The 24049-nt window shown below is 35.9% G+C and overlaps 1 protein-coding gene across 1 annotated transcript in view; it reads right to left on the bottom strand.

Annotated features, from left to right (window-relative positions):
* The window catches only part of LOC136038968 (uncharacterized), a 75921-nt gene that overhangs the window by 2018 nt on the left and 49854 nt on the right, over positions 1-24049 (bottom strand). Inside the window, exons 4-6 of the mRNA XM_065722487.1 lie at positions 17516-17820; positions 10977-11594; positions 5592-5741 (exon numbers count right to left, since the gene is read on the bottom strand). Of these exons, the coding sequence (XP_065578559.1) occupies positions 5592-5741; positions 10977-11594; positions 17516-17820 (1073 nt within the window). The remainder of the gene's footprint in view (positions 1-5591; positions 5742-10976; positions 11595-17515; positions 17821-24049) is intronic.

The raw sequence follows: 24049 nt of genomic DNA, 5'->3' as shown, positions 1-24049 counted from the left end.
TTTTAAATAATACCCTTAACATTGAAAATAGTAATCATAGTAAGAGAAATAACTGTCGGAACAAAAGTAATAGTAATAGTGATAGCAGTAATGATACTAGTAGTTAGCAGTGATAGTATTCATGTTGTAATTTTTTGGTCTAATTCAACATCCCCTTTTCATGGCCTGAAAGTATAAACCTAATATGTTTAGCCGTTTCTGAGATATTGCTAATGTGTTCTTTTGATACCTTGCATGCAGTAATATGTTTTGATTTATCTTTAGCATTTGTTTTGATTTGATTTAGCAAACATCCCCGTCAATACGATAGTGGTAAGCACCAGATAGTGCCTTTTGGCTAATTCGGTATCTCTCACAACAAATCCTGGAAGTTTCATATCATACTCCAAGTCATTCCTGAGATACTGCTATACGCCCTTTTGACAAACTAAATAGACACAGTTTGGTTAGATTCAGTTCAATATTCCTTGTAAAATTTCAGCTTCTTAACCTTAGCCTTAGCTGTAGTAGTAATCACAGCAATAGCATTAGGATGAATGAATAAATGTTTTTTACTACCCATCTATAAACGAAAACAAGAAAATGGAGTACAATAAGAGGAAGGAAGACTAAACGAGCATGTAATATGGATATACACAAATTACTAATAATGCCAAATTTAAAATAGTACGCCCTTCCACGGTGAGAGGACTGTTTACTTAGTTACTGAAAAGGTTCATCCCCGACCCGTACCGGTCGCATCACACCAAAACGGTTAACGATGTACGTATTCTTGAACCAGCGAGGGGCCTGAAGCAAAAACTTCGCATAAGGGAAAATGTCCCAAAATAGGGTCCAATATATAATATGCAAGAGAACCACACTATTATAAATTCAAAAAAGGGCTTTTCGTTCCAGATTAAACTGCGATGTAACCACACTAGCATAAGCAATTCTAAGTTTTCGTTCAGCATTTCGAAGCAAAAGCTTTCGTGTATTCTTAATTGAAGACTTAATCGGGAGACCTAAATATGTTAGTACCGTGGTGGGTTTCACCTCACTATCACCAAGACAGACACTACCGGGCACATAACTACCATGTAAATTAAAGAAAAGGACTTGGGACTTTGCAACGTTCATACTTAGTCCTATTTGTATATATCCGTCAGATAGGTTATAAAAACTTGGTTGAAGACTAGCTATTGACCGGCATAGATTTAACCGATCAGCCACAAAAAAAAAGCAGTGATGTATCCATCCCCTTTGAAATGTGACTAATAGGTAGAGCAATCTACACAGGAAGAGACGCGTTGTTGTAGATAATCGGCGATGTGATGGCTCCTTGCTTTATTCCGAGGAATACAGAGAGCTCACTATCCGAAAGTACATTTCCCGACTTCAAACGAACTTAAGGGTCTTGAAGTTTCAATTTAATACCATGAGCTGTTTCTATAATAATGCCATAATGTCTTTTTGATCACCTGATTTACTTCAGCTTCCCCCTCAACACTTTTTAAGATTTTCCCCTTAATATTCTTAATATAAGTATTAGCTGCAGTAAAAGTAGTAGTTAGAGTAGTAGCAGTAGTAGTAGTAGCAGCAGTGGTGGTATTGGCAGTTGTCTGCACATATTGGCTTTTTGTCAATTGATCTTCCCCTTATGTATTCCCTGAAAGTTTCACCTTAATATCCCAAGCCATTCCTGAAACACACCATTTTGACAACTTGTAAACAAATAGTGTGTTTTGATTTTGTCCAGCTTTCTCCTTAATGTTCTCGATTTTCACTTTCATAGCCTTAGCCTTAATAATATCAATATTATAATCGTGCTTGTAGTATTTTAGTTATGCATTAGTAGTAGTAGTAACAGCAGTAGTAGTATGAGTAGCAGTATTATCAGTTGTAGCAGTAGTACTATTAGCAGTAGTAGTATGCACACATTTCCTTTTTGTCAGTTGAGCATTCCCTTCATCATACCCTGAAAGTTTCAGCTTGATACACTAAGCCGGTCTGTAGATACTGCTGATACGCTCTTTTAACAAGCTTTTTGGAAATTGTTGTTTTGATTTAATTCAACTTTCGCCTTAATATTTCTCCAGATTTTCACCTCAGGATCCTCAGGCCTATTAATAGCTGCTAAAAAGCAGTAGTTGTAATAGCAGTAGTATTGGTTGTAGCAGTAGTATTGGCATTAGTTGTAGCAGCTGTAGCAGTATAAGTGGAAGTAGTAGTAACATTAGTAATAGTAAGCACTCCGTGTAGACTTGAAAAAATGTGTTCGTTCCTATTCCACACTGGTTGTAGGATCATTGCTTTCCCTGAAGAAAAAATAATTTTAATGTTTTAAAGAATATAAAATTGTAACTTCGAATGTTCCAACGTTAAAAACAACTTTCGTATTGGCTTGAGTGTTAAAAGTAGACCCTCTAGTAGTGTCTAGGGTGAATTTAAAACTGTAAGTTAGGAAGGATGACTACATTCCAAGAAATTTTGACGTTGGTAGACTCCAGGAACAGGATTTGAAAGGGAGTATCCAAGAAAAAATGAATACTAGATAAAAGAGCTTAAAATTTGACGATGTAGAAGATAAAAGAAGACGAAAAGCTTTATTCAAAACAATACAATACAAAATACATTGCAAAATGGAAATACAATACACTTATTCCCCCTCGAAAGGCTCCATGGCCAAATGATAGATGGAATAATGTTAGGAAAAATAGTTTGTGATGTTATTAATTGCGTCCTCTCTTTCATAGAGTAGAAGATTGGCTTATACAAGAATTCGCTGAATGATAAATCATGTGAAAACAAGAGGAATCTAAAGAAAATAGAGAAAACATAAAATACGACTTAATGAGGTTCGATATGCAGAATATATATAAAACTATCGAAGGTCTAGAAGACTCAGCAAAACAGTATAATAGAAAAAGTGTTGTGCTGGTATATTGATAAATTGAAAGGGAACAGTCAGTCTGGACTTGTCTTAATTAAGGATAGGAATGGAGACACAATTAGTGATAAGGAGGGAGAGAAAGAAAAATAAGTATAACAGTGTGAAAATGTGCTACACTTTGATGTATTGACAGGAAAAGATGTAAAAAGAGAACAATTTTGTGAATCTCTATGAGAGAATGAAAGACTGAAAAAGTACGAATGAAGATTGAGTTTGTGAGGAAAAATTATTTACGGCAATAAAAGGATCAAAAAATAGCAAGAACCCAGGTGTTGAAACCATCCAGGTATGAGTCTTTTTTTATACGGTGTTTATGATGTTAGAAATAAGTAGATTATGAATATATGTATATGCTTAGAATATTGACTGTGACAGTGATTACAATGGTCAGGTATGACTCTGAAGTGCTCCAGAAAATGAAGGAGGATTTGCTAGATGTTTTCCCGAGATCTCGCCCGCAGATTGTGTTCAAGGAGGCACACTCGTGCCTCTATAAATAGGCACGAGTGCCTCTATTTTCTTTTTTTCCTAGACGCCTACAGGTCACATCCGACATCGGATCTGGGTATACGAAGACTCATTCGATGTGGAATTCTCCGAGTAAGTGCCCTTGAAAGTTTCGTAGGAAAATCTTAACCCCCCGAAAGTTTCGACCCCCTAACCCCACCCCCCCTTTTAACGTTGTCCGATCGGGCTGAAATTCACAAGTTAAGGTCCCCTACGGCCCAGGAGCTTATCCGCGAAATTTCAGTTCGATCCGATAACTCCTTCCCTGTTTTCCAGAAACCACGCATTAGCTACTTAATTAACGTCTCCATAAGAGCCCATGTTAATTTGAAATTTTTAAAATTTATTGAGAAGTTATATTTACACACATGCAAGTGATTAGCTCAGTCGGTAGAGCGTGGGACTTTTAATCCTCTGGTCAAGGGTTCAAGTCCCTTACGGGCGGTTTTTTTTTCACAACATCAAAAAAATTTTGATAACACCTGGACAGCTTATCATTTGAGAAATAACAGAATATTAGCTTCTTATGAGCAAAAGAAACATTTCGGTCATTCTATCTATTTTTTTTTCTATTTTATACAATGATTTAAAAGCGGGGGGGTTGAGGGGCGGCAGCCACCCAACTTCCTCTCCTAATTCCTCTACGAGGAGTACAGGAATTATTAAATTACATCCATCATGGATTGTAGAAAAACGTACAGAAATAATATGAAAAAAACTTCGTTTTCTTAAAGAGTTAAAGAGGCTGCGTCCCAAAGTCGAACCTTAAAACGTACAGGAATTAGAAGAGGCAGTTGGGGGGCTGCCGCCCCCCAAACCCCCCGCTTTTAAAGACCCTTTAGTACAGGTTTTTTGTTTTTTTGCTAACCCCCCGCTCTTGGCTTCGGAAAGGCCCTCTTTTAATTAACAAAAAATTGAAATGAATGAATAATGGAATAACTTCGAAAAATGTTAAACACAAGAGGACAGGAGAACCATTGCGCCGAAACTAGTAATTAGTAACAATGAAGTCCCCCCACAAAAAAAAACCTGTACAAAAGAGTCTTTAAAAGCGGGGGGTTTGGGGGGCGGCAGCCCCCCAACTGCCTCTTCTAATTCCTGTACGTTTTAAGGTTCGACTTTGGGACGCAGCCTCTTTAACTCTTTAAGAAAACGAAGTTTTTTTCATATTATCGTTAAAATAGGTCGTCCCAAAATGAGGTGGGAGGATGTCGCAAGGAAAGATTTTAGAGAAATAATAAAACTTCCTGGTAGGATGTAAGGAGAGAGGCTTCATATAGACTTGGACGGGGGAGGAGAGTGCATAACTTGCTGCTGCAGAGAGTTGTTGGTACAGTCGAAGTACCTATTATGAGTCAAGGAGAATACATTATCACAAGCTATGGATTTAGCCAAACTTACCAGGGACTATACAAAAAGTAGATCATGACCAAATGGCTCGAGAAGAGCTAATAAGAAAGACGTCACGGTAATCAAAAATTCAATGGAAAGATTGAAGAGTGGAGCTTTCAATAATTTGAAGTGGCGAAACTCTACGACGGGTAATGATTAATTGTTAAATATTTTTCAGAGGATTTGTCGAATTATAAATCTATATACTTGTATGTCTGATAAAATTATCAGTTTTATAAGAAAATTTATCTGATGACACTTCCTTGACTCTTACTAAAATGAATAGAACTAAGAATTAAAATAAAGAATACTGTCTAAATCATTAAAAATACGCTCATTGGATAGGGTAAATATTGGATAGGGTAAATGTCAACACACTCACCGTCTGTCACGCATAAAATAATTTATATTTTTATATTTCTTTTTTTGAAAGTGAGAGTCCCATGGTAAAGGGGAAATATTAAATTCAAATATTTTGAATGAGAAGCACCAAAAAAACTTGGAATAATTGAGGATTTCATAGGGATAAGTACCAAGGCCTCTCCCCTGTATAAGTGTCCCGCTACTGAACATCATACATGCTCATTGAATGCCAAATAAACACTAAATGTAGAGCAACTAACTAAATCTCACTAGGTTGCTTTGATGGCTATAGAACCACTGCGGAGCTTTCAAAAGTATAAGATTTTCAAGGAAGAAAATGAACTGACCGTCTCATTTCGTTTCATACTTGAGAATAAATCATGGATGTGCTATTTACCTGTTTTAAAGAGGGATCTCTCTTGGTAAAGTAAATAAGGTACGGAGCACCAGCTTTGGATGAAGCTACCCATTGAACAAGTGCCTTTAATTGAGGATCACCTTTTTGACTAGCTCCACAGCCCCAATTTCCAGTCGCAATTGGCTTCATCTTAAAAGAAAAAATGTTAGATATTCTAACTTGAATAACTCCGAATGTCTTGAGATAGCATACAAATCTATCCGACTAGATTTTGTCTTGAATAGACGTACACTAAAATTAAACATTTCATGTATCATTCATAAACTGGATTCAAATTTTTGATATTAATTTATTTTAATACATAATGGTTATACAGAAAAGATGGTTTTTGAAATTCGACGGTTCTTTCAATTGCAAATCATATAAGGGATAATTTGATAGCATTAATAGTTTGGGGGCACTCAGCTGTTCTTTAAATGCCTTTATAGCCTTGGCCTGACTTTATTTTAAATCAACCCACATTTAACGCGACCCCATTCAATACAGCCCCTGTTTAACTCCAACCTCAAACCTGTTTAACTCATGCAGCTAAGCCCTATTTAAGCTCTAACCCATGCAACTCAGTTTCGTTCAGTTTTACCCCACTTTAACTCAAACTTGGACCTGGTTCCATCAGTGTACCCAATACTTTTTGCTGACGATAGCAACTTTTTCATCATCAGTCCTAATTTACCGTCCGTCGTCGCCTCTACTCAACCCTTCTGAATAGAGTACAGGAGTTATGTCTAGTTAAATGCATGACCATTATCATCAAGAAAAGTCAGGTTGTATTATTTCAAACCCCTTACAAAAAAATGAAGCTGAGCAAGCACTTGGCCTAAAATATTCTACCAATCTCCTCCCACAGGTCGAAGTTGCCAAGTTTCTTGGTGTCCACATAGACTCCTCCCTATCATTTTCAACACATGTGTCCTACATCAGAGCCATAATTTTGCGACAGGTATGAGTATATTGATTAATCATGCGAATTATTTTCTTCCTCCCGATATCCTTGTCACCCTTTATTACTCTTTTATTTACCCATAAATCTCATACTGTGGATCTGTTTGGGGCAACACTTTTCCATCAGTTACCAATAAATTAAAATCTGCCCAAAACCGTGCCATCAAAGCAGTTTTTCGGCTGCCCCGACTATATCCCACCCAGGACTTGTACTCCGATTTTGGTATTATCCCTTTTGAACAAATCATCAAAAAATTAAACCTATACCTTGCATACTCCGCTTACCATAAAAATCTTCCTCCTCAATTATTATCTTATTTTAATATTAATAATTCTGAAGGCCTCTGTCTCCGTTCATCCAACCGTTCCTTCATTGTCCCCAAGTGTGTCTCTAGTTCAGCCCAGCGATCCCCCATTTATAATTCTATACTTCAATGGAATATAATACCCTCCAGTGTCGAGCTATCCACAAGTTTTTGCACGCTGTATAACAATGTACTAAAATTTTGATATTATAACTCTCTAAATTCTTATTCAATTTGCTTTAATTACCCATGTTTTCTCTTTTCTTTTTTTTTCTCTTATTCATTTTCAATTTTTTGTGGTTATGGTCCTCAACAAGTTCGCTTCCAGGATCCTTATTGTTATTGGTGTTATATTTTTTTTTTTTTTGAATAATAAATTGAATAACCGAATAGAATAATTGTTTTTGCACAGACATATTGTTTTAGGTAAGTCAATAAACTAATAATTTGAAGTTTTTAAACTAGAATTATTATAGTTGATGTTTAAACAATGTTAGATTTAGATTTGAATTTTATCAATTAAAATATACATAAATTTCTTTTCAGTTCTGATTTGGTAAAAAGAATGTAGGTTTGTATTCTTTATAGTTTAATCATCCAATAATTATTTTCTTATCATGTTTAGTGCCTTTGTCTTTTGCTAGTGCAATAGGGATCATTACACTTTCTAAGAAGGCTTAAGAAGAATTGGTTTCAAACAGTTCGTGGCAACGAACTGTAGTAAGGAGCGACCCGGCTCAATAGTAACCAAAACTCTAAAAAATGGAATTTTGATACCAATACCTACATCAAAAGAATCGCATTTTAATGCTGATTTTGAATATATAAGTTTCATCAAGATTAGTCTTACCTATCAAATGCTACGAGCCTGAGAAAATTTGCGTTATTTTAGAAAATAGGGGGAAACGCCCCCTAGAAGTCATAGAATCTTGACGAAAATCACACCATCAGATTCAGCGTATCAGAGAACCCTACTGTAGAAGTTTCAAGCTCCTATCTACAAAAATGTGGAATTTTGTATTTTTTGCCAGAAGGCAGATCACGGATGCGTGTTTATTTGTTTTTTTTGTTTTCTTGTTTTTTTGTGTTTTTTTTTCCAGGGGTGATCGCATCGACCCAGTTGTCCTATAATGTTGCAAGAGGGCTCATTCTAACGGAAATGAAAAGTTCTAGTGCCCTTATTAAGTGACCGAAAAAATTGGAGGGCACCTAGGCCCCCTCCCACGCTAATTATTTTCCCAAAGTCAACGGATCAAAATTCTGAGATAGCCATTTCATTCAGCGTAGTCGAAGAACCTTATAACTATGTCTTTGGGGACGACTTACTCACCCACAGTCCCCGTGGGAGGGGCCACAAGTTACAAACTTTGACCAGTGCTTACATATAGCAATGGTTATTGGGAAGTGTACAGGCGTTTTCAGGAGGATTTTTTTGGTTGGGGGAGGGGTTGAGAAGAGGAGGATATGCTGGGGGAACTTTCCATCGATAATTTGTCATGGGGGAAGAAAATCTCCATGAAGGGAGCGCAGGATTTACTAGCATTATTTAAAAAAAAAAAAAACAATGAAAAAATTAATATGAAAAAGTTCTTTCAGCTGGAAGTAAGGAGCAGCATTAAAACTTAAAACAAACAGAAATTATTACCCATTTGAGGGGCTCACCTCCTCCTAATACCTCGCTCTTTACGCTAAAGTATTTTTAGTAATTTCAACTATTTATTCTACGGCTTTTGTGTTTCTGGGGTCATTCTTAATGAATTGGGACAAAATTTAAGCTTTAGTGTAAAGAGCGAGGATCTGACAAGGGGGCGAGCCCCCTCATATATGTAATAAAAATATGAGAATACAAAAGTTCTTTACGTAAGCTAATTTATAAGTTACGTAAATCTTTTACTAATAAAAATATTCGTAAAAAATAAAAAATTCTAGTTGCCTTTTTAATTAACCAAAAAATCGGAGGGCAACTAGGCTTCCTCCCCCGCTCTTTTTTTCTCAAAATCATTTGATCAAAATTATGAGAAAGCCATTTAGCCAAAAAAAAAATGCAAATTTTGTTTTAATTATTCCTCTGCGGAGAGCCAAAATCAAAACATGCATTGATTCAAAAACGTTCAGAAATTAAATGAAAAAAAACAAGTTTTTTTAACTGAAAGTAAGGAGCGACATTAAAACTTAAAACGACCAGAAATTACTTCGTATATGAAAGAGGCTGCTTCTTCATCAACGCCCCGCTCTTTACGCTAAAGTTTTTTACTGTTGTAAAAAGAAGAATTGAGAGAAAGAGTCAAACTTTAGCGTAAAGAGCGGGGCGTTGATGAGGAAGCAGCCTCTTTCATATACGAAGTAATTTCTGGTCGTTTTAAGTTTTAATGTCGCTCCTTGCTTTCAGTTAAAAAAAACTTTTTTTTATTTAATTTTACTAAGAATTACTAAGAATTGGCCAATTTCAGCCTGATTTTGGCCAAAAATATGAGGTCCCAGCTTCTTTATAAACGTTGTATACATGTAACCAGGACGTTCGATATTCGTGAATGTCGTAATTCACCTGTAAATGTCCGAAATACCTTTTTTCCCTTTGGATTTAGTCAAAAATTCCCAGTCACCTTTTTCAATTTAGTGCAAGGTTTGATGATACACAGGCTAGGTTACGTTTTGTTAAATTAGCTGAGATTTTTAACCCAACCGGATTTAACCTAATCTAAATTAACAAAATCTGACTTAACCTAAATTTAACTTTTACCTTCACAGCTTGCATAAGACTGAAAAAGTTGACTCGCACTTCAACTAAAACCAAGCATAGAAAAAGGAATTTTGGACATTCACCAATGAATGTCAATATTAACCAGATTTCTGACATTCACGGTGACATATATCTTTTATACACAAAATTAAGGTTGCACATACACAAATGACCCATCAATAACTACTTTATAATTATTTTACAACGCAGAAAGTCAGTCCTAGCAGATTTGTTGTTCGAAATGATTATCTATGAGGTAATCCCCAGCAAAACCGTTAAAGTTGGTATCTCTATAGGATGATAGTTCGATTACTAGTCTTCAGATTGGATTAATCAAGTTACTATTGCCCATGGATGAATATAAATAAAAAAATACAATTGGGAAAATAATTAAAGTCTTAGACTATATAGAATCTCAACATAAATAGTTCAGAAAGGGCAATATGGCCTTTTAGCTAGGTTCTAACTAAGAAAGAAACAAAAAAGACTAGAAACTAAGACAGAGATTAAAAAAGATTAAAAGAGATTATTAAAGATTAAAAAACTAAGACAGAAGCAAAAAAGACTGAGACGAAATTAATGTTCCTCTATAAAATAGAAATTTAGAATTTTAAAATTTCTAGCCAGTTTTTGCCTTAGTCTGGTCTTCGTGTGGAATTTCAGTTAGAAAATTAGTGTGTAGAGGTCAAATATATTGAGACAAAATAAAGAGGATGCATAGTTGTAATTAAGTATTAAAAAAATTGCATGTTGTGGTCTTAATTTAGTCTTGAGGCTGAGTCTCAATGAAGACAAGACAATAAAATTGAAAAAGAACAAGATAAATTTGAAGTTTTTTCGACAATTGACAAGTAAGTATTTAAAGGTAATTTAGGCCTTGCGACCTCTGAACTGAGTCACAGTAAAAAAGAAATACTATTTAGGATCTAACAAGATTGTATACAAAACAAGGCTTTTTGAAAGACAGTAAATATGGACCTGAAAAATCCTACCCGTTTCGGGCGGTAAAAAAAATTTACCAGCCCTAAAAAAAAAACAAAAAAAACAGCAGCATCTATGCCCAAGGTTGCCACTTGTAGCGCGAAAGTGCTATTTTGGCATTATTTTTTTGTGTGAAGCCCTGTGGCACATGCTCAGGGTTGAAAAAATGGGCTAAGCTGACACGAGAGTGCTCTAATTATCACCGTCTTAGCACTATTATGTCAAAGTTAGACTATATCACCAAAAATCACTGTGTAGCACACAAATTTGGACAATTGTAACACTTTAGGAACTGATTGTGGTGGCAACCCTGTTTATGTCCCTGTTTATTGTTAGTATTCAGGTAAGAAAAGTGTCATAGTTCATAGCAACATACAGTTAGACCTATGGACTTGCCTTTTGGTGGTCATCAGTAAGAAGGGGTAGTGATAAATATCGGCACAAGTGGTTGTTATTATTTGAGTTGTCCTCTTCATCAGCTGAATATTCTGATATCGAGCTTGTTGGACTACGACTTATCGAGTCATTAGATGAGCCATTCTTTAATATACCTTTTCGCTGCCCTGTTGTTGGAATGCTTAAGCTATTTGTAGAGCTTCTGAGAGATTCCGGGTTCCGCAGAATTCCTTCAATCAGATTTTCTGCAAAAGTAAAGCTGAAGCCTTCAACTACGTCTGCTGATAGAGACGGACATTTTTCGTTTTCAAAGTTCTTGTTTATGTCAAAGCCCGTGTCTTTTAAAGTATTTTCTTGAGAGATTATAATACGGGGGACTCGTTTTGTCGTGTTCAAGCTCTTCAAAACTTTGGAATTAAGACGCAGAATCTGTGTGGCTTCTAATGCAACTGGTACGCTATTTGACCGGTCTCTTTGCTTTGGCCTTGATCCACTTCGCTGCTTTGCCCTCTTAACGGAAACTGAGCCCCGTCTCATACGAGGAGGAGTGACAACTTTGGGAGAGCGTGGAGAAAACACCACTCCTTCAGGAGCTATGAAATCATCTGTGCCACCAATCTAAGGGGTAATTAAAATCGTGCAATTTAATCAATACTATTAACTAATCAATACTGTTAACTTCAAACATGCATAGTATACTACAAAAAAAAATAACAAAACCATAAAATTATTAAAGGCCTGACTCAGTGGAAGAGAAATCCCTTCCAAGCTGTGGATTAATCCTGCAGAAATCAGAAAGGTTGGGATAGTTTGCCTTGATTGAGCCAGAGTCAATACAGTTCTTAATATGTAGACTACAGAACTAAATATGTTGGCTAGAGAGCTAGAATATGTAGGCTAGAGAACTAAAGTTGGCCAGAGACCACCCCCATACCCATGAGCCTCAATTCCAACTTCTTAGCAAGAAGAATACTACATCTCACTTAGACCAGAATCACATACATATATTTCTGATTTAATGGCCCAAATGATCCTTTGTTCAATATAAGGAGTGTATTGAATCGTACAAATCGTGCAATTCGTCCCTACGAATATACTTCAAACATACTAAACATACCTTAAAAGTTTCTGTTAAAATAACCCCTGAATAGTATATTGATCATAACAAAAACATGTGGAATAACATTATGCAAAACCCTTATGTTTTTTTTTTATGTTTTTTAGCTAAATGATAAATAAAAGGAGAAATGAAAGAGTCTAGCAAAAATTAAATTTGTGGTGTGCTTACAAGCCTACTTTCTTTTTCATTTTCTCTTATAAAATAGTGAACACAAGCTTATAGAACAGGCGTAAAAGTACAATTTCTAAGGAAAGAAATAACTAAACTGAAAAAGAAATAGACAAAAGAAAGGGAAAGAAAAGACAGAGAAAGGGGTAATTAAAACATGGGTATTAAACTCCCATAAGCAAATTATTTTTTCATATTAATTCAATAGGGGAAAAAGTAAAACAAAAAAAAGATAGAAATATGTGGACAAAAGATGTTGCATATTTTGAATTATGTAATATTTTAAAAAGTGGAATCTCATCAGGATTAGGTGACTGTTAGCGTGATCTAATATATCCAACTCGACAAAAATTAAAACCTTATTAAATCTGAAGATACAATGCAACATAAGTTAGAAGCAGCTATACGAGACTGGACATCCAATTTATTGGTAGTCAAAAGAAAACTGTTCATCAATGGATGTTTTATTTTTAGGTTCCTTATGGTATATCTTTATGAGTGATTTTGGTCTAAGTTTAATAAAACTAATTTTTACTAAATGAATATTAAGATGATAGTTGCCTCCCAAGCTAAGCAAGATTTCAGCAAGGTTGTAACATGGTATTATAAAAACTGCATAAAAACTTTCTTAAACTCGAAAAGACGCGTTCCATAGCTGCATTTGACTAGTGTCGTCATTATAGCTTCTAATATTCTAATCTTGGTTTGCTAACTTATCTTCCTGTTCCTCCACACAAGTATTAGTCAACATATCCTTGAAGTGTTGACTAAATTCCTATAATTGTTCCTGAGACAATCTAAGATATATTTTTGTGAAAACCTTGGACGGACATAGTGTCTTTTGATTTAGCCCAGTATGCCCCCCCCCCATATACCCTAAAAGTTTAAACTTGATACCCTTAGCCATTCCTGAAATATTGAAGATAAGCTCTTTTGACAATCTGTATACATTTGGTTACGTTGGATGAAGTTTTGCAGACCCTTCAATCTTCCCGAGAAGCTTCAAATTAACACTTGGTTCTCTAGCAATATATTACAGTAGTAATAGAAGAAGTAGTAGAATCCACAATCAGAAAAAATTCCATTAGTATTCAAATGTTTTGCAGTCGCAAGTAAGGACAGTTGCAGATAGTCGCATTTCGAAGTAGTCACAGTCACAACTTTTTCAGCCTCAGGTATTTGTTGTTGCAAGTAGAAGCAGCTCCTGTACCATATAGTTACAGCCACAGGTAGTAGTAGTTTCCACAAGTTTTCTTTAATAGAAGTAACAAAAGTTTTGGCATTCTTTATCACAAATATTTTCAGTTGCAAGTGCTCACAGTTACAAGTAGTCAGAATCGTAACTAGTCGTAGCGGCAGCAGTGGCGAAAGCAGGAATCAGTGGTAGTAGTAGAAGTCGCAATAGCAGCAGTCGTGGTAGTAGTAACCATTTAAAGGGGCACTAGTAATAGTTGATATAGTAGTAGTATTAGTAGTGATAGAAACTATAGTAGTATAAGTCGAACTAGAAGTAGCTGTAAGTGTAAAATTAGTCGTAGACGTATTAAAAATGATTGTAGCAGGAGAGGTCGTAGTAGTAGTAGTAGTAGTAGTAACAGTAGTAGAAGTAGTCGTTGAAGGATTTTCTAGTAGTAGTGGTTTTTTTAGTAGTAGTTTTAGCAGTAATAATAGTAGTCGTAGTGGTTGCAGTCTTAGCAGTAGTAGTTGTAGTAGTAACAGTTGTACTAGCCATAGTCGTATGATCATTAGTTACAGTAGTCGTAGCCGTTGCATCAGTCATCGCAATAGCTCTAGTAGCAGTACTAGTGCTCATGGTGCAAGTACTTTTGGTCGAAGCACTAGCAATCAGAGTAGTCGGAATATTGATAGTCGAAGCATTCGTAGTCATACTAGCAATAGCCATAGTAATTGTGGCAGTAGTAGCCGTATTAATAGTAGTAGTAGAAGCCGTAAAAGTAGTATCAATTGTTGGAATATTAGTGGTAGTAGTAGTCGTAGTTGTCTTAGTGATATTAGTCGTGCTAGTAGTAGCAGTCGTTGTAATTATAGTAGTTATCATGGCTGCATAAGTCCTAGTAGCGGTAGTTATAGCCAAAGAAGTAGTAGTCTGCATGTAGTATCTTTTGGTGATTCTAACATCCATCTCAACATTGCAAGTTTCAACTTTTTCAAACATATAAGCTAAAACAAAAGTTCGAACATTAAAGTACCCTATACCGTCTTTAAGACTAACTGCATGCACATAATGCACTGTATGCACAAAACAACTACCTGCATGCACATGTTGCTTTTTGATCTAGTTCAATATCACCAGAAACTTTCACCCTAAACCCCTTTGCATGTTGGAGATAATAATCAAACTTCCCTTTTTTCCCCATAAGAAAATTTAAATGCAAAAGACGAGTAATTTTCATAACTTAATGCTTTTTTTCCAAGCGCTGCGAGGGAAAGAGGGTCCATGTTATCCGTGCGGGCATAGTTTTTGGACCTTTCAACTATCTATATATATAAAAATAAGTTGTCTGTCTGTGTGTCTGTCTGTGGATCAGGTGACGTCATGTGCCTGTGTTGACTGACATCATGAAATTAGTTGTCGTCATTTTTGCTTTGACGGTGACGTCATTCAAGATATTTAAGACATATATGTTCACGTAGAAATCTATTAATGTTTAAGTTTAAAATGACTGATGAACTTACAATGGCAAAAGCCGATGAAGATGCTCAAAGAGTCTATGCCAAAAAACTTGCTGCTGATAGAGAAAGTCAGAAAAGAAAGCGTGCCGAGGAATCAAAAGAACAGCAAGGAAACAGGCTTGAGGCTAAAGAACGCAAAACCGCGCAGTTAGGTGAAGATCCACCTGGACAGCGAGAGTCAAAACATATCAAAACTGAAAATGATAGCGATGATGATTGGGTTCGGGATTTCGACTTGGATAAGGTCATCAATGCCTACCAGATTTTAGTTAAAAAACAAAGGTTCGGCGATATGTATTTCATAGTGAAGCTGAAAAATAAAGAAGAAAAAGAAAACTGAAAAAAGAAAAAATGTAAAAAACTAAAAAATACTAAAAAGAAAAAAACACTCAAAGAGAAATTACAGACCGGGACACAAATGACGACCGGGACAGAGGGAATATAAATAACGACCGGGACACTCAAAGAGAAATTACAGACTGGGATACCGGGACACAAATAATGACCGGGACACAGGGAATATAAATGACGACCAGGACACAGGTATTTAAGAATATCGTTCAAAGACAAATTTTTAATTGTAAGAAGACCGTTGAAAGAGAAATTTCCAATTGTAAAATGACTGAAGAACCTACAATGGCAACACCCGAGGAAGCTGCTCAAAACGAATGTATTCAAGCCGAAGTAGCTGAGCTGGTAAAGCATTATGTTTCAGGTTCTAGGTCCGAGAGGCTCCAGGTTTGAACCTTGGCTTTAGCATTAATACAAAAGAAGAATAAAAATAAAAAAGGTAAAAACTACAAAAAAACTAAAAAGAAAATATATATATATATATATTTATATATCTATCTATATATATAAAAATAAGTTGTCTGTCTGTGGATCTGTCAGGTGACGTCATGTTTCTGTGTCGACTGACGTCATGTTTTCGACTGATGAAATTACAGACCGGGACATCGGGACACAAATGACGACCGGGACACCAACACATAGGGAATATAAATGACGACCGGGACACAAGGAATGTTCGATTAGCGATCACCATCAACAAAGCACCGGGATACAAATGACGACTGGGACACAGGGAGTATAAATGACGACCAGGACATAAGTAAAAAAAATTAAAAACTAAAAAAAAGGTAAAAACTACAAAAAACTAAAAATAAAAAAAAACTAAAAACTAATAAAAAACTAAAAAAGCTAAAAAGCTAAAAAAACTAAAAAAGAAAATAAAATGAAAAAGAAAAAAAAAGAAAAATAAAGGAGAAAAACAAAACTAAAAAAAAGAAAAAAAAACTAAAAAAGGTAAAAAACTAAAACCTAAAAAAAGACCAATTCAAAAACGAATGTATATACAGACCGGGACACAAATGACGACCGGGACACCGGGACATGACGACCGGGACACAGGGACACAACTACAACAGGGACGCCGGGGGGCTCAGGGGGATATATAAATGACGATGGCGACACAGGGAATCGTCGATTAGCAATCACCATCAACAAAGCTCAAGGGCAATCATTAGAATCATAAGGTATAGATCTGAATACGGATTGTTTTCCCATGGACCATTATATGTTGCATGTTCAAGAGTCGTTAAACCTGACATTCTATTTATATGCACAGACAATGGGACAGCAAAGAATGTTGTACATTCGCAAGTTTTACGTAGTTAAAAACATATATATATATATATATATATATATATATATATATATATATATATATATATATATATATATATATATATATATATATATATATATATATATATATATATATATATATATAGCTGTGTCCTAGCTGGTGGGGGCGAAGCGCCCCCACCCCAACAGCTAGTTTTGAATAAAATGGATATCTCAAAAATTTGTCGGGTATCTTCGTGGAGATGGCTATGTAAAAGGGGAGTGACAGGGGGGCTGGTAGCCATCCAATCATTTTAACTATTTTAAAGGTGACCAGAACTCCCAATCAAATGAGCCCATCCGGAGTTTTGGCGGTAGCTCCTTCCATGCAAAGTGGCATAGCGGAAAAAGATTAATACATTGAAGATACATTGAAGCTTCATCACTCTTTACCTAGGTGTTGCTGTTGCGCTACCTATTGTAAATCCTATGTGTTAAAAATAGGCAGATTGTATGACTTACATCCCTTTTCCCAAGGGGGTTAAACAAACCAAGGGGAAAAGGCTTGGGGGTTGTGGGTGACTAGGACTATGTTGAATAAAATGGTGATTTCAAATTTTTGATTAGATGTCTTTGGTTGGAGCGCCAATCATTTTTGACTCTTGCAATGGGACTGCAGTTTTCAATCTTTGACTTTACCAGGGCCCTCCGAAGTTTAAAACGATAATTCCTACCAAACTAAGTGGGGTAGTAAAAAAAAAAATATATATTGAAGCCATATCGCTGCTTACTTAGACACGGCTATTTTGCTATCTATAATCCTCAAAATCAATGTAACTTACATTGTATGATCATTCAGTGACAATTGACTGAATGATCAGTATTCACTGATGAATACTGAATAATATTGATCAAAGTAATAGTATCTTACTTGAATTAAATCATCAGTATCCTTGTGGCAATCAATAACATAAGTATTGTCACACAAAGCTTCTTCGTCCAAGCTGTGGCACTTCGGTAGACTTTTGAAGTCTGATTCACTTTTCATACATATATCTTTCTGGTGAGGTTTTTCAGGAATAGATCCGAGTTCATCTGCCACCCTTAAATAACTATCACTAAAAGTCCTCTTTAACAGTCTGTTTGCAAATTGTGCAACAATATCGCTCCGTATTGGATCTTTTTCTGAGGATTCGTCAAACAAGTCAGGGCCATTGTCATATTTTTCTTCCAAATCTAAAATAGATTTAGTTTAGTTATGAGTTTTAAGAATTACTTAAGTTTAATTAAGTTAGCACTTAATTCTAACTAAACTAACTAATTGAATTAATAAATTTATAATAAATAGATTAAACTAATTGAAGTTGTATCAAAATGAAATTAAATTTAAAATGTATCAAGTTTTAGTTTCATACTCATCATAGAAAAGAACAAAAATTTGATCTTAGAGTGAATTATCTTGTTCCGGTAAAAATAAGTTCTTGAAACTTTCTGCAATTCAGTACAATTTTTCCCACTCTTTTGAAAAGTATATGTAGAGACCCTGTGCAGTCCCAAGCTACTGATCCTGGTTCACGCCCCCCCCCATTAGTTCCTAACACTAATTGTCAGTATACCCTCATTTGACAACAAAACTAACAAGTTTTACATACCCTTTCACCTGCGCCTTTGAACTTACCATGACAATTGTTAATCAGAAGAACTATAACTGCCACTTAAGTTCTATATTAAATGCCTAGTTTGTAGATATAAATTGTAAATAAGTTCTTTAGACCCTAACTCTGATTGTAACGTAATCTGCAATGGGTGTGTTTATCAAATCACTACTGTCGAACTATTACTTTTAAAAGGAACAGTTTTCTTAAATGAAGAGGCTGTTCTCAAACAGTACAATTGGGTTGGAGAAGATTGTAGCTTAATTACCTTTCTTATTTTTGAAAGTAAAATTTTTCAGTCAATGTCGAATAAAATTAGGCCCCACAGCTTTCCAGGACCATTTTGTTCCTTACAAAGAAGCCGAAGAAAAAAGTTTTGAGCATTTGTTTCTTCGCTGGGGTCAATTAATCCGAGGACTTGAGAAGTTTCAAGCTGATGGAGGAAAAGTTCTTTTACCCCCAAGGGTAGTCCGTAACCAGGAATATTCAGTCCTCTGCACCAAACTCCGCGTGGGCCAAAGACATAAGTTCTTAAGTTTCAAACCGGTCCAAAAAAAATAGACTCCCCCAAATGTTTCTTAGCAAAAGAAAACTTATTTATTTTAGACAGCGAAAGGATAACATGTTCTACACGAAAAATGATCATATCCAATTCAATTATTTTTCACTAGGAATGAAGCTGTCACTAGACACTAGTACATCTAGTGTCACTAGTATCACTAGTACAGTATCACTAGTATCACTAGTACACTAAGCTTGAAGTTGTCAATTTCTCTCGATGTCAATTACCCCTCATCTGTTTTAACATCTGAAGGAAAATACTATGTTTGTAACTTAGTTTCATTGTAATCTAAGTTCCTTCTAATAAATGCAGCAATGACGAGAAGTTAGGAACACCTCCTCCTATAAATGCCAGATAATTTGCTGTTAAAAATCCAAAATACGATAATTAGTTCTCACTTATGATGAGCTTTTGGTGAAATTTCACATATTCAAGTTGATAGTATAATTAAAAGCAGTCAAGTCTTCTTCTGCCATTCCCAAAAAAAGGTGAGAACGTGTCTGGATCCTAGCTTATTTCAAGTGTGGTTAATAGCTCTTTGTTTCCAGTAATATCGATTGAACTCTGATCCCTCGCTGTGATAGATGAAGCGACAACTAGCCACTTCTTACTGTCTTCCATGGATATTTGGCCATTCTAACACCCTAAAAGGGTACAAATGTACTTCCTCTTACTTCCAGTTCAGTTTTTTAATGTCTGTAGACCCGCTATTGAAAGAACTTGGTGTGATGAATCTATGGATCTTGGTACTTATTCATACTATAGATTGATTCGGTTCAGACCTCCAAAAATCATTACTAGAGCCTTGTCTATTCTTGAATAATTGACTGAACTACATAATCATAAACAATAGTGTTTTTGAAGAGTTGATCAGATAACACACAAGTGCACTAAAAGTAATCTAAGATTCCGTGCCTACACACACCTCAGCGATGACACTTTGAACCTTATTTTTATTTAATTTTCTCATTCAAAAGAGATTTCAATTGAAAATTAAGGTTTATAAAAGCCCCTACAATAGTGGAAACTAAATCTAATCCCCTAATGGAAAGTTGCGCTACCGTATGTATCCAAGAATATTAACTTGTTACGTCCCACTCTCCTATTTATTGGGGGAGCTGGCATTTTATCCCCAGAAAATTCCCCCAGGGAAAATCCTCCACTAGTGAAAAATTACCCTCCCCCAAAAAAGATATTCCCCCGCAAAACTTCCACCCAAAGATTCTCCCCAGTGAAAAATTATCACTCTGCATAATTCCCCCCATGGAAAATTCCCTTACACGGAAAAATGAGCAGCTACATAGAAAGTGCAAAATGGATGCTTCATAATTCAGTCAGATGTCTTAAGATGCTAAAAGGATCCGATATTGAAAACTGTTTTAGGACAGGGGCTGGTTGGTTTTCAACCACTTTCCACTGATAAAAAATAGACTGAAATTCTCAATTTTCGATCGAATGAACATCCTCCAATATTACTTCGACCGTGAGGGGGAGGTTGGGATGAGGGAATTTATATTAGTCTTTATCCTTATTTAACTTTATTTTTATTAGACTAATTTATAGTTTATCTTTATTTAACTAATTTTCATGCTTGAAATAATTTGATTCATAATACAGTGTGGCATTATAAAGGAGGGGGTAGGTCTGTGTGCAGGAGGGAGGGGGAGAAGATGTCTAGAGTAGTACGTTTTAATGGCCTGATTTTCTAAGCCTCATTGAGCCTTCAGAAGAAAAATGAATGAGTTTTTGGACCTCTTGACTAATCCATATTGGTTCCCACTTATATTTTTGGTCTACGCTTCTATTATTGATAATGGGGGGAAGGGGTGTCAGCTTCCTAATAGTGACCAAGTTGATTCAGGTTATATCTCATGAAATTGGGTAGATTGAGGCATAATTTTGCATTTGCTATTATGAAGGAGTGAGGGTGGGACTTTTCTGAGTGGGAAGGGGTGGGTACCTAAAACTACCATGGAGGAATTTTTTTTCTATTATTCTTCAAAATTAATTTCTGTTCGTTTTTGATTGTCAAACTTTTTTACTGCTGAAATAATGACTATTTCTCCCGTTTTTTGTGTTTCTGTTACAAGAAATAAAATATTATACTACAAATTGAAAGTTTCAACCTAATACCATCATCCATTTGTTATATATTGCTGATATTCCCTTTTCACAACAATTAAGGACAAAGTGTGCTTTGATTTTGCTTGACATCCCTCACATCATATCCTTAAAGCTTCATCTTAATGCTCTAAGCGTTTTTGGAGATTCAAATATACCCTCTTTTCTTAGTAAAAAAAACTTATACGTTAATAATTAGCAGCTTGCATAGCTTAGAGCCCTTGCTTCGTCAACTTGTGAAGGGGGTTGCCAGCCCTAGAGGCATAATTATTTGACTTTTGGACAATTTTCCATAAAATAGGTATCTCAAAATTTTTATTGGATGTATTTTGGGGAAAAGTTGCCTGGGGGAGGGTTTCCTCCGATCATTTTTGAATCTCAGAGAGGACACTGGGACTTTCAATTTTCGATTGAATGAGCCCCTTCCAAAGGTTATACAACCATCCTTCCCATAAGAACCTTATATCTTAACAGTGGGCAACCTCCAACAGGCACACTATTGGGTCACCCTCTAGGTGAGTGTCGGGTTACCCTCCAGTCACTTTTCATTATTAGGAAGTGCAGTAGAACTTTTAATTTGAAATTAAATAAGCCCCTTCATAGCTTACATGACCATCCCTTCCATATGAAGTGGATATGAGAAGAAATAACAAAATAAATAAATAATAACAAATTGAAGCCTTATGCTTGCATACCGTGGGCAACGCTGTAGCATTGCCCCTGACATAAGCAGGTGGGCAAAATTTTCGATTTCCCCTTCTAATGAACATCTAAAAGTGTTCGTGTGGGATGTGGGAGACATTATCCGAGGAGATGTCCCATGGGGTAGTTTTTTGGAAGGGGGAAGACGCCTAGCACCATTTGAAGGACAGCTGGTTTTAAATTTTTGCATGGCTAAATTTATACGGAAAATCCTTTTCTTTTGCTGGTAAAGGCTTCAGCGATGACCAAACAATATAGATTATTTTTTCCAAGTCAATTGATCAATCATAGTCAGACCAGTGAAGCCACTAAGGTAATAATTAACTAAACAGTAGTTTTCAAAATCCGGTAAAAAAATTTTAGTTACTTCCCCCCCATACACTGGTGAGATTGACAGCAATTAGACAAATTTTTATTTGGCTATATTCCTAGATAACAAAATACCCGTCAAGTAAATACAAAACCGTACGGTTTTTTAAGTTGGTGACATATTTATATGACTGTGGATCCTAAGGGTTGCTTTTTGTCGTGAAACTTCAAAGGTCGGGTTTTTAGTACTATTTTCACTTGATTTTTTTTTAATCTAGTTATATCCTCCGGTTGATTGTTTGTTTTGACGACTTCGTGAAAATTTTGTCCCTACTTTTCAGGTTTCATTCATATTTCACTGTCCAAGTTTTTTCCGAGTGTCCACTTATGTGTTTAAGTATACTTGTGACATCCAAGCGAAAGTTCTTGTTAGACATTTTGTTTTTCTTGTTTTGTCTTATTATTAATCCGTTTCCCCTTTTTTTTGAATGACAAAGTAAAAAAAATAATAATATATATTCTTTATAATCCTTTAGCATCAGGCTATCAGAGCCAGGTAAAAAAAAAATGTTTAACTCTTTCATTACATTTTTCTTCGTTTCCATTATTTCAGATTATGAAGATAAAAAACCCCTTGCATTTTAATTGACGAAGCTCTAGACCTCCTAGAAGATGAAGAATTTGCATGTGAAGATATTCAGGCTACTGTCCTGTCTCCCGATTACAATCAAGCACATAGTGAAGATGAAATAAAGGACGATTGTAAATGACGTCCTGGGAACTGTTGAAGTAAATTTCAGACCAGGTTCCCTGGAATAAGAACAATTTGAAGACATTGAAAGCATAATCCACTTAGAAGAAGAGGGTGCGTCAACTTCGAGAGTCGATCCACAGAAGAGGCAGTTCAAAGCCATGAACCCAAAACAGAGGAACCAAAGGGAACCTTTCTTGGCAAAACTTTGGTGAGGGAGCAGGTCAGGGGCTAGAGAAAGTACCATGGTTCTTGCTTTCCTTCGAGACGATAAGCTCTTTAACCTCATTTCTTGTGAAATGGTCAAATATGTGACGTTTAAGGGAAACATTGACTTCACTGCATCAACTAAGAAAATCTGTGACGTGGAAAAACTGATTTTTTCAGGCTTCCCAAAGACCGTATTGGTTTTGTATTTCCACAGATGTTATTGGTCAGTCGATGAAGATCTTGGAAGTAACCTGGTCAAGCAAGCAAAATCCAGAAATTAATTCAAGAAGATAAAAGAAAACATCCACTACTTGGACAACAATGCGGTTCGTCAATTCAGAGATCAGTAGGATTTCAAAGTGAGGCCCCTCTTCGACAAAATCAACACAGGCCTTAATGTACTTTGGAATTTTCGCTCAGTATCTGTCCATCAACGAAATCATTGTGTGGCATAACGGGAAATATTGCCTGATGTGGTTTATCCAAAGAAAGCCCATTTGATTCGGATATAGACTACGGGCTGTTTGTACTTAGAATGGCCATTGCCTTCAGGTTCATCTTTAGTCGAGGGAAAATTCTAGTACTCCATCTCAGGCTGCTAAATGAGGCCTAGGGTTTCGAGTCGTAAAATAACTTCTGGAGGTTTTTGAAGATGGCAACAGCCATGTGCTATATTTTGATCATTTCTCTAGGAGTCACAAGCTTTTGTTCGATTTGAAAGGAGCTAGATTTTGAGTGATTGGGATGGCTAGAGAAAACTGAGAGGCAAGGCGCCACTTTCTTCCAGCAAGGATTTTGAGACTGAAAAACTAGGAGCGTATGATTTTCGGTTTGCTGCAGCCAACGATATATTGGTCGTAAACCTGCAGGATAACAACGTTGACTCTATTGCATCCAACCATCTCAGCCTAATTCCACTAGGATCGGTTGAACAAAACGTGAAGAGACAGATAGGAAATATTGCAGTACAGCAACCACATCCCCTCTGGAAATACAAATGCTATATGGGGGAGTTTATTAACATGATTATGTTACTTTTCGGCAAGTATTAACATAACATACTGAATTTTCGGCAAGTATGCTGTGTCTATTAGAGGAAAGAACTAATATTGGGCTCTGTTCGTGTGCCTGTTAGACGTGGCTGTTGTCTATGCT

Source organism: Artemia franciscana, chromosome 18 (assembly GCF_032884065.1).
Source record: "Artemia franciscana chromosome 18, ASM3288406v1, whole genome shotgun sequence".
NCBI lineage: Eukaryota > Metazoa > Arthropoda > Branchiopoda > Anostraca > Artemiidae > Artemia > Artemia franciscana.
Note: the sequence above shows the minus strand (reverse complement) of the source record. Positions and strands in the feature narration are given on the sequence as shown.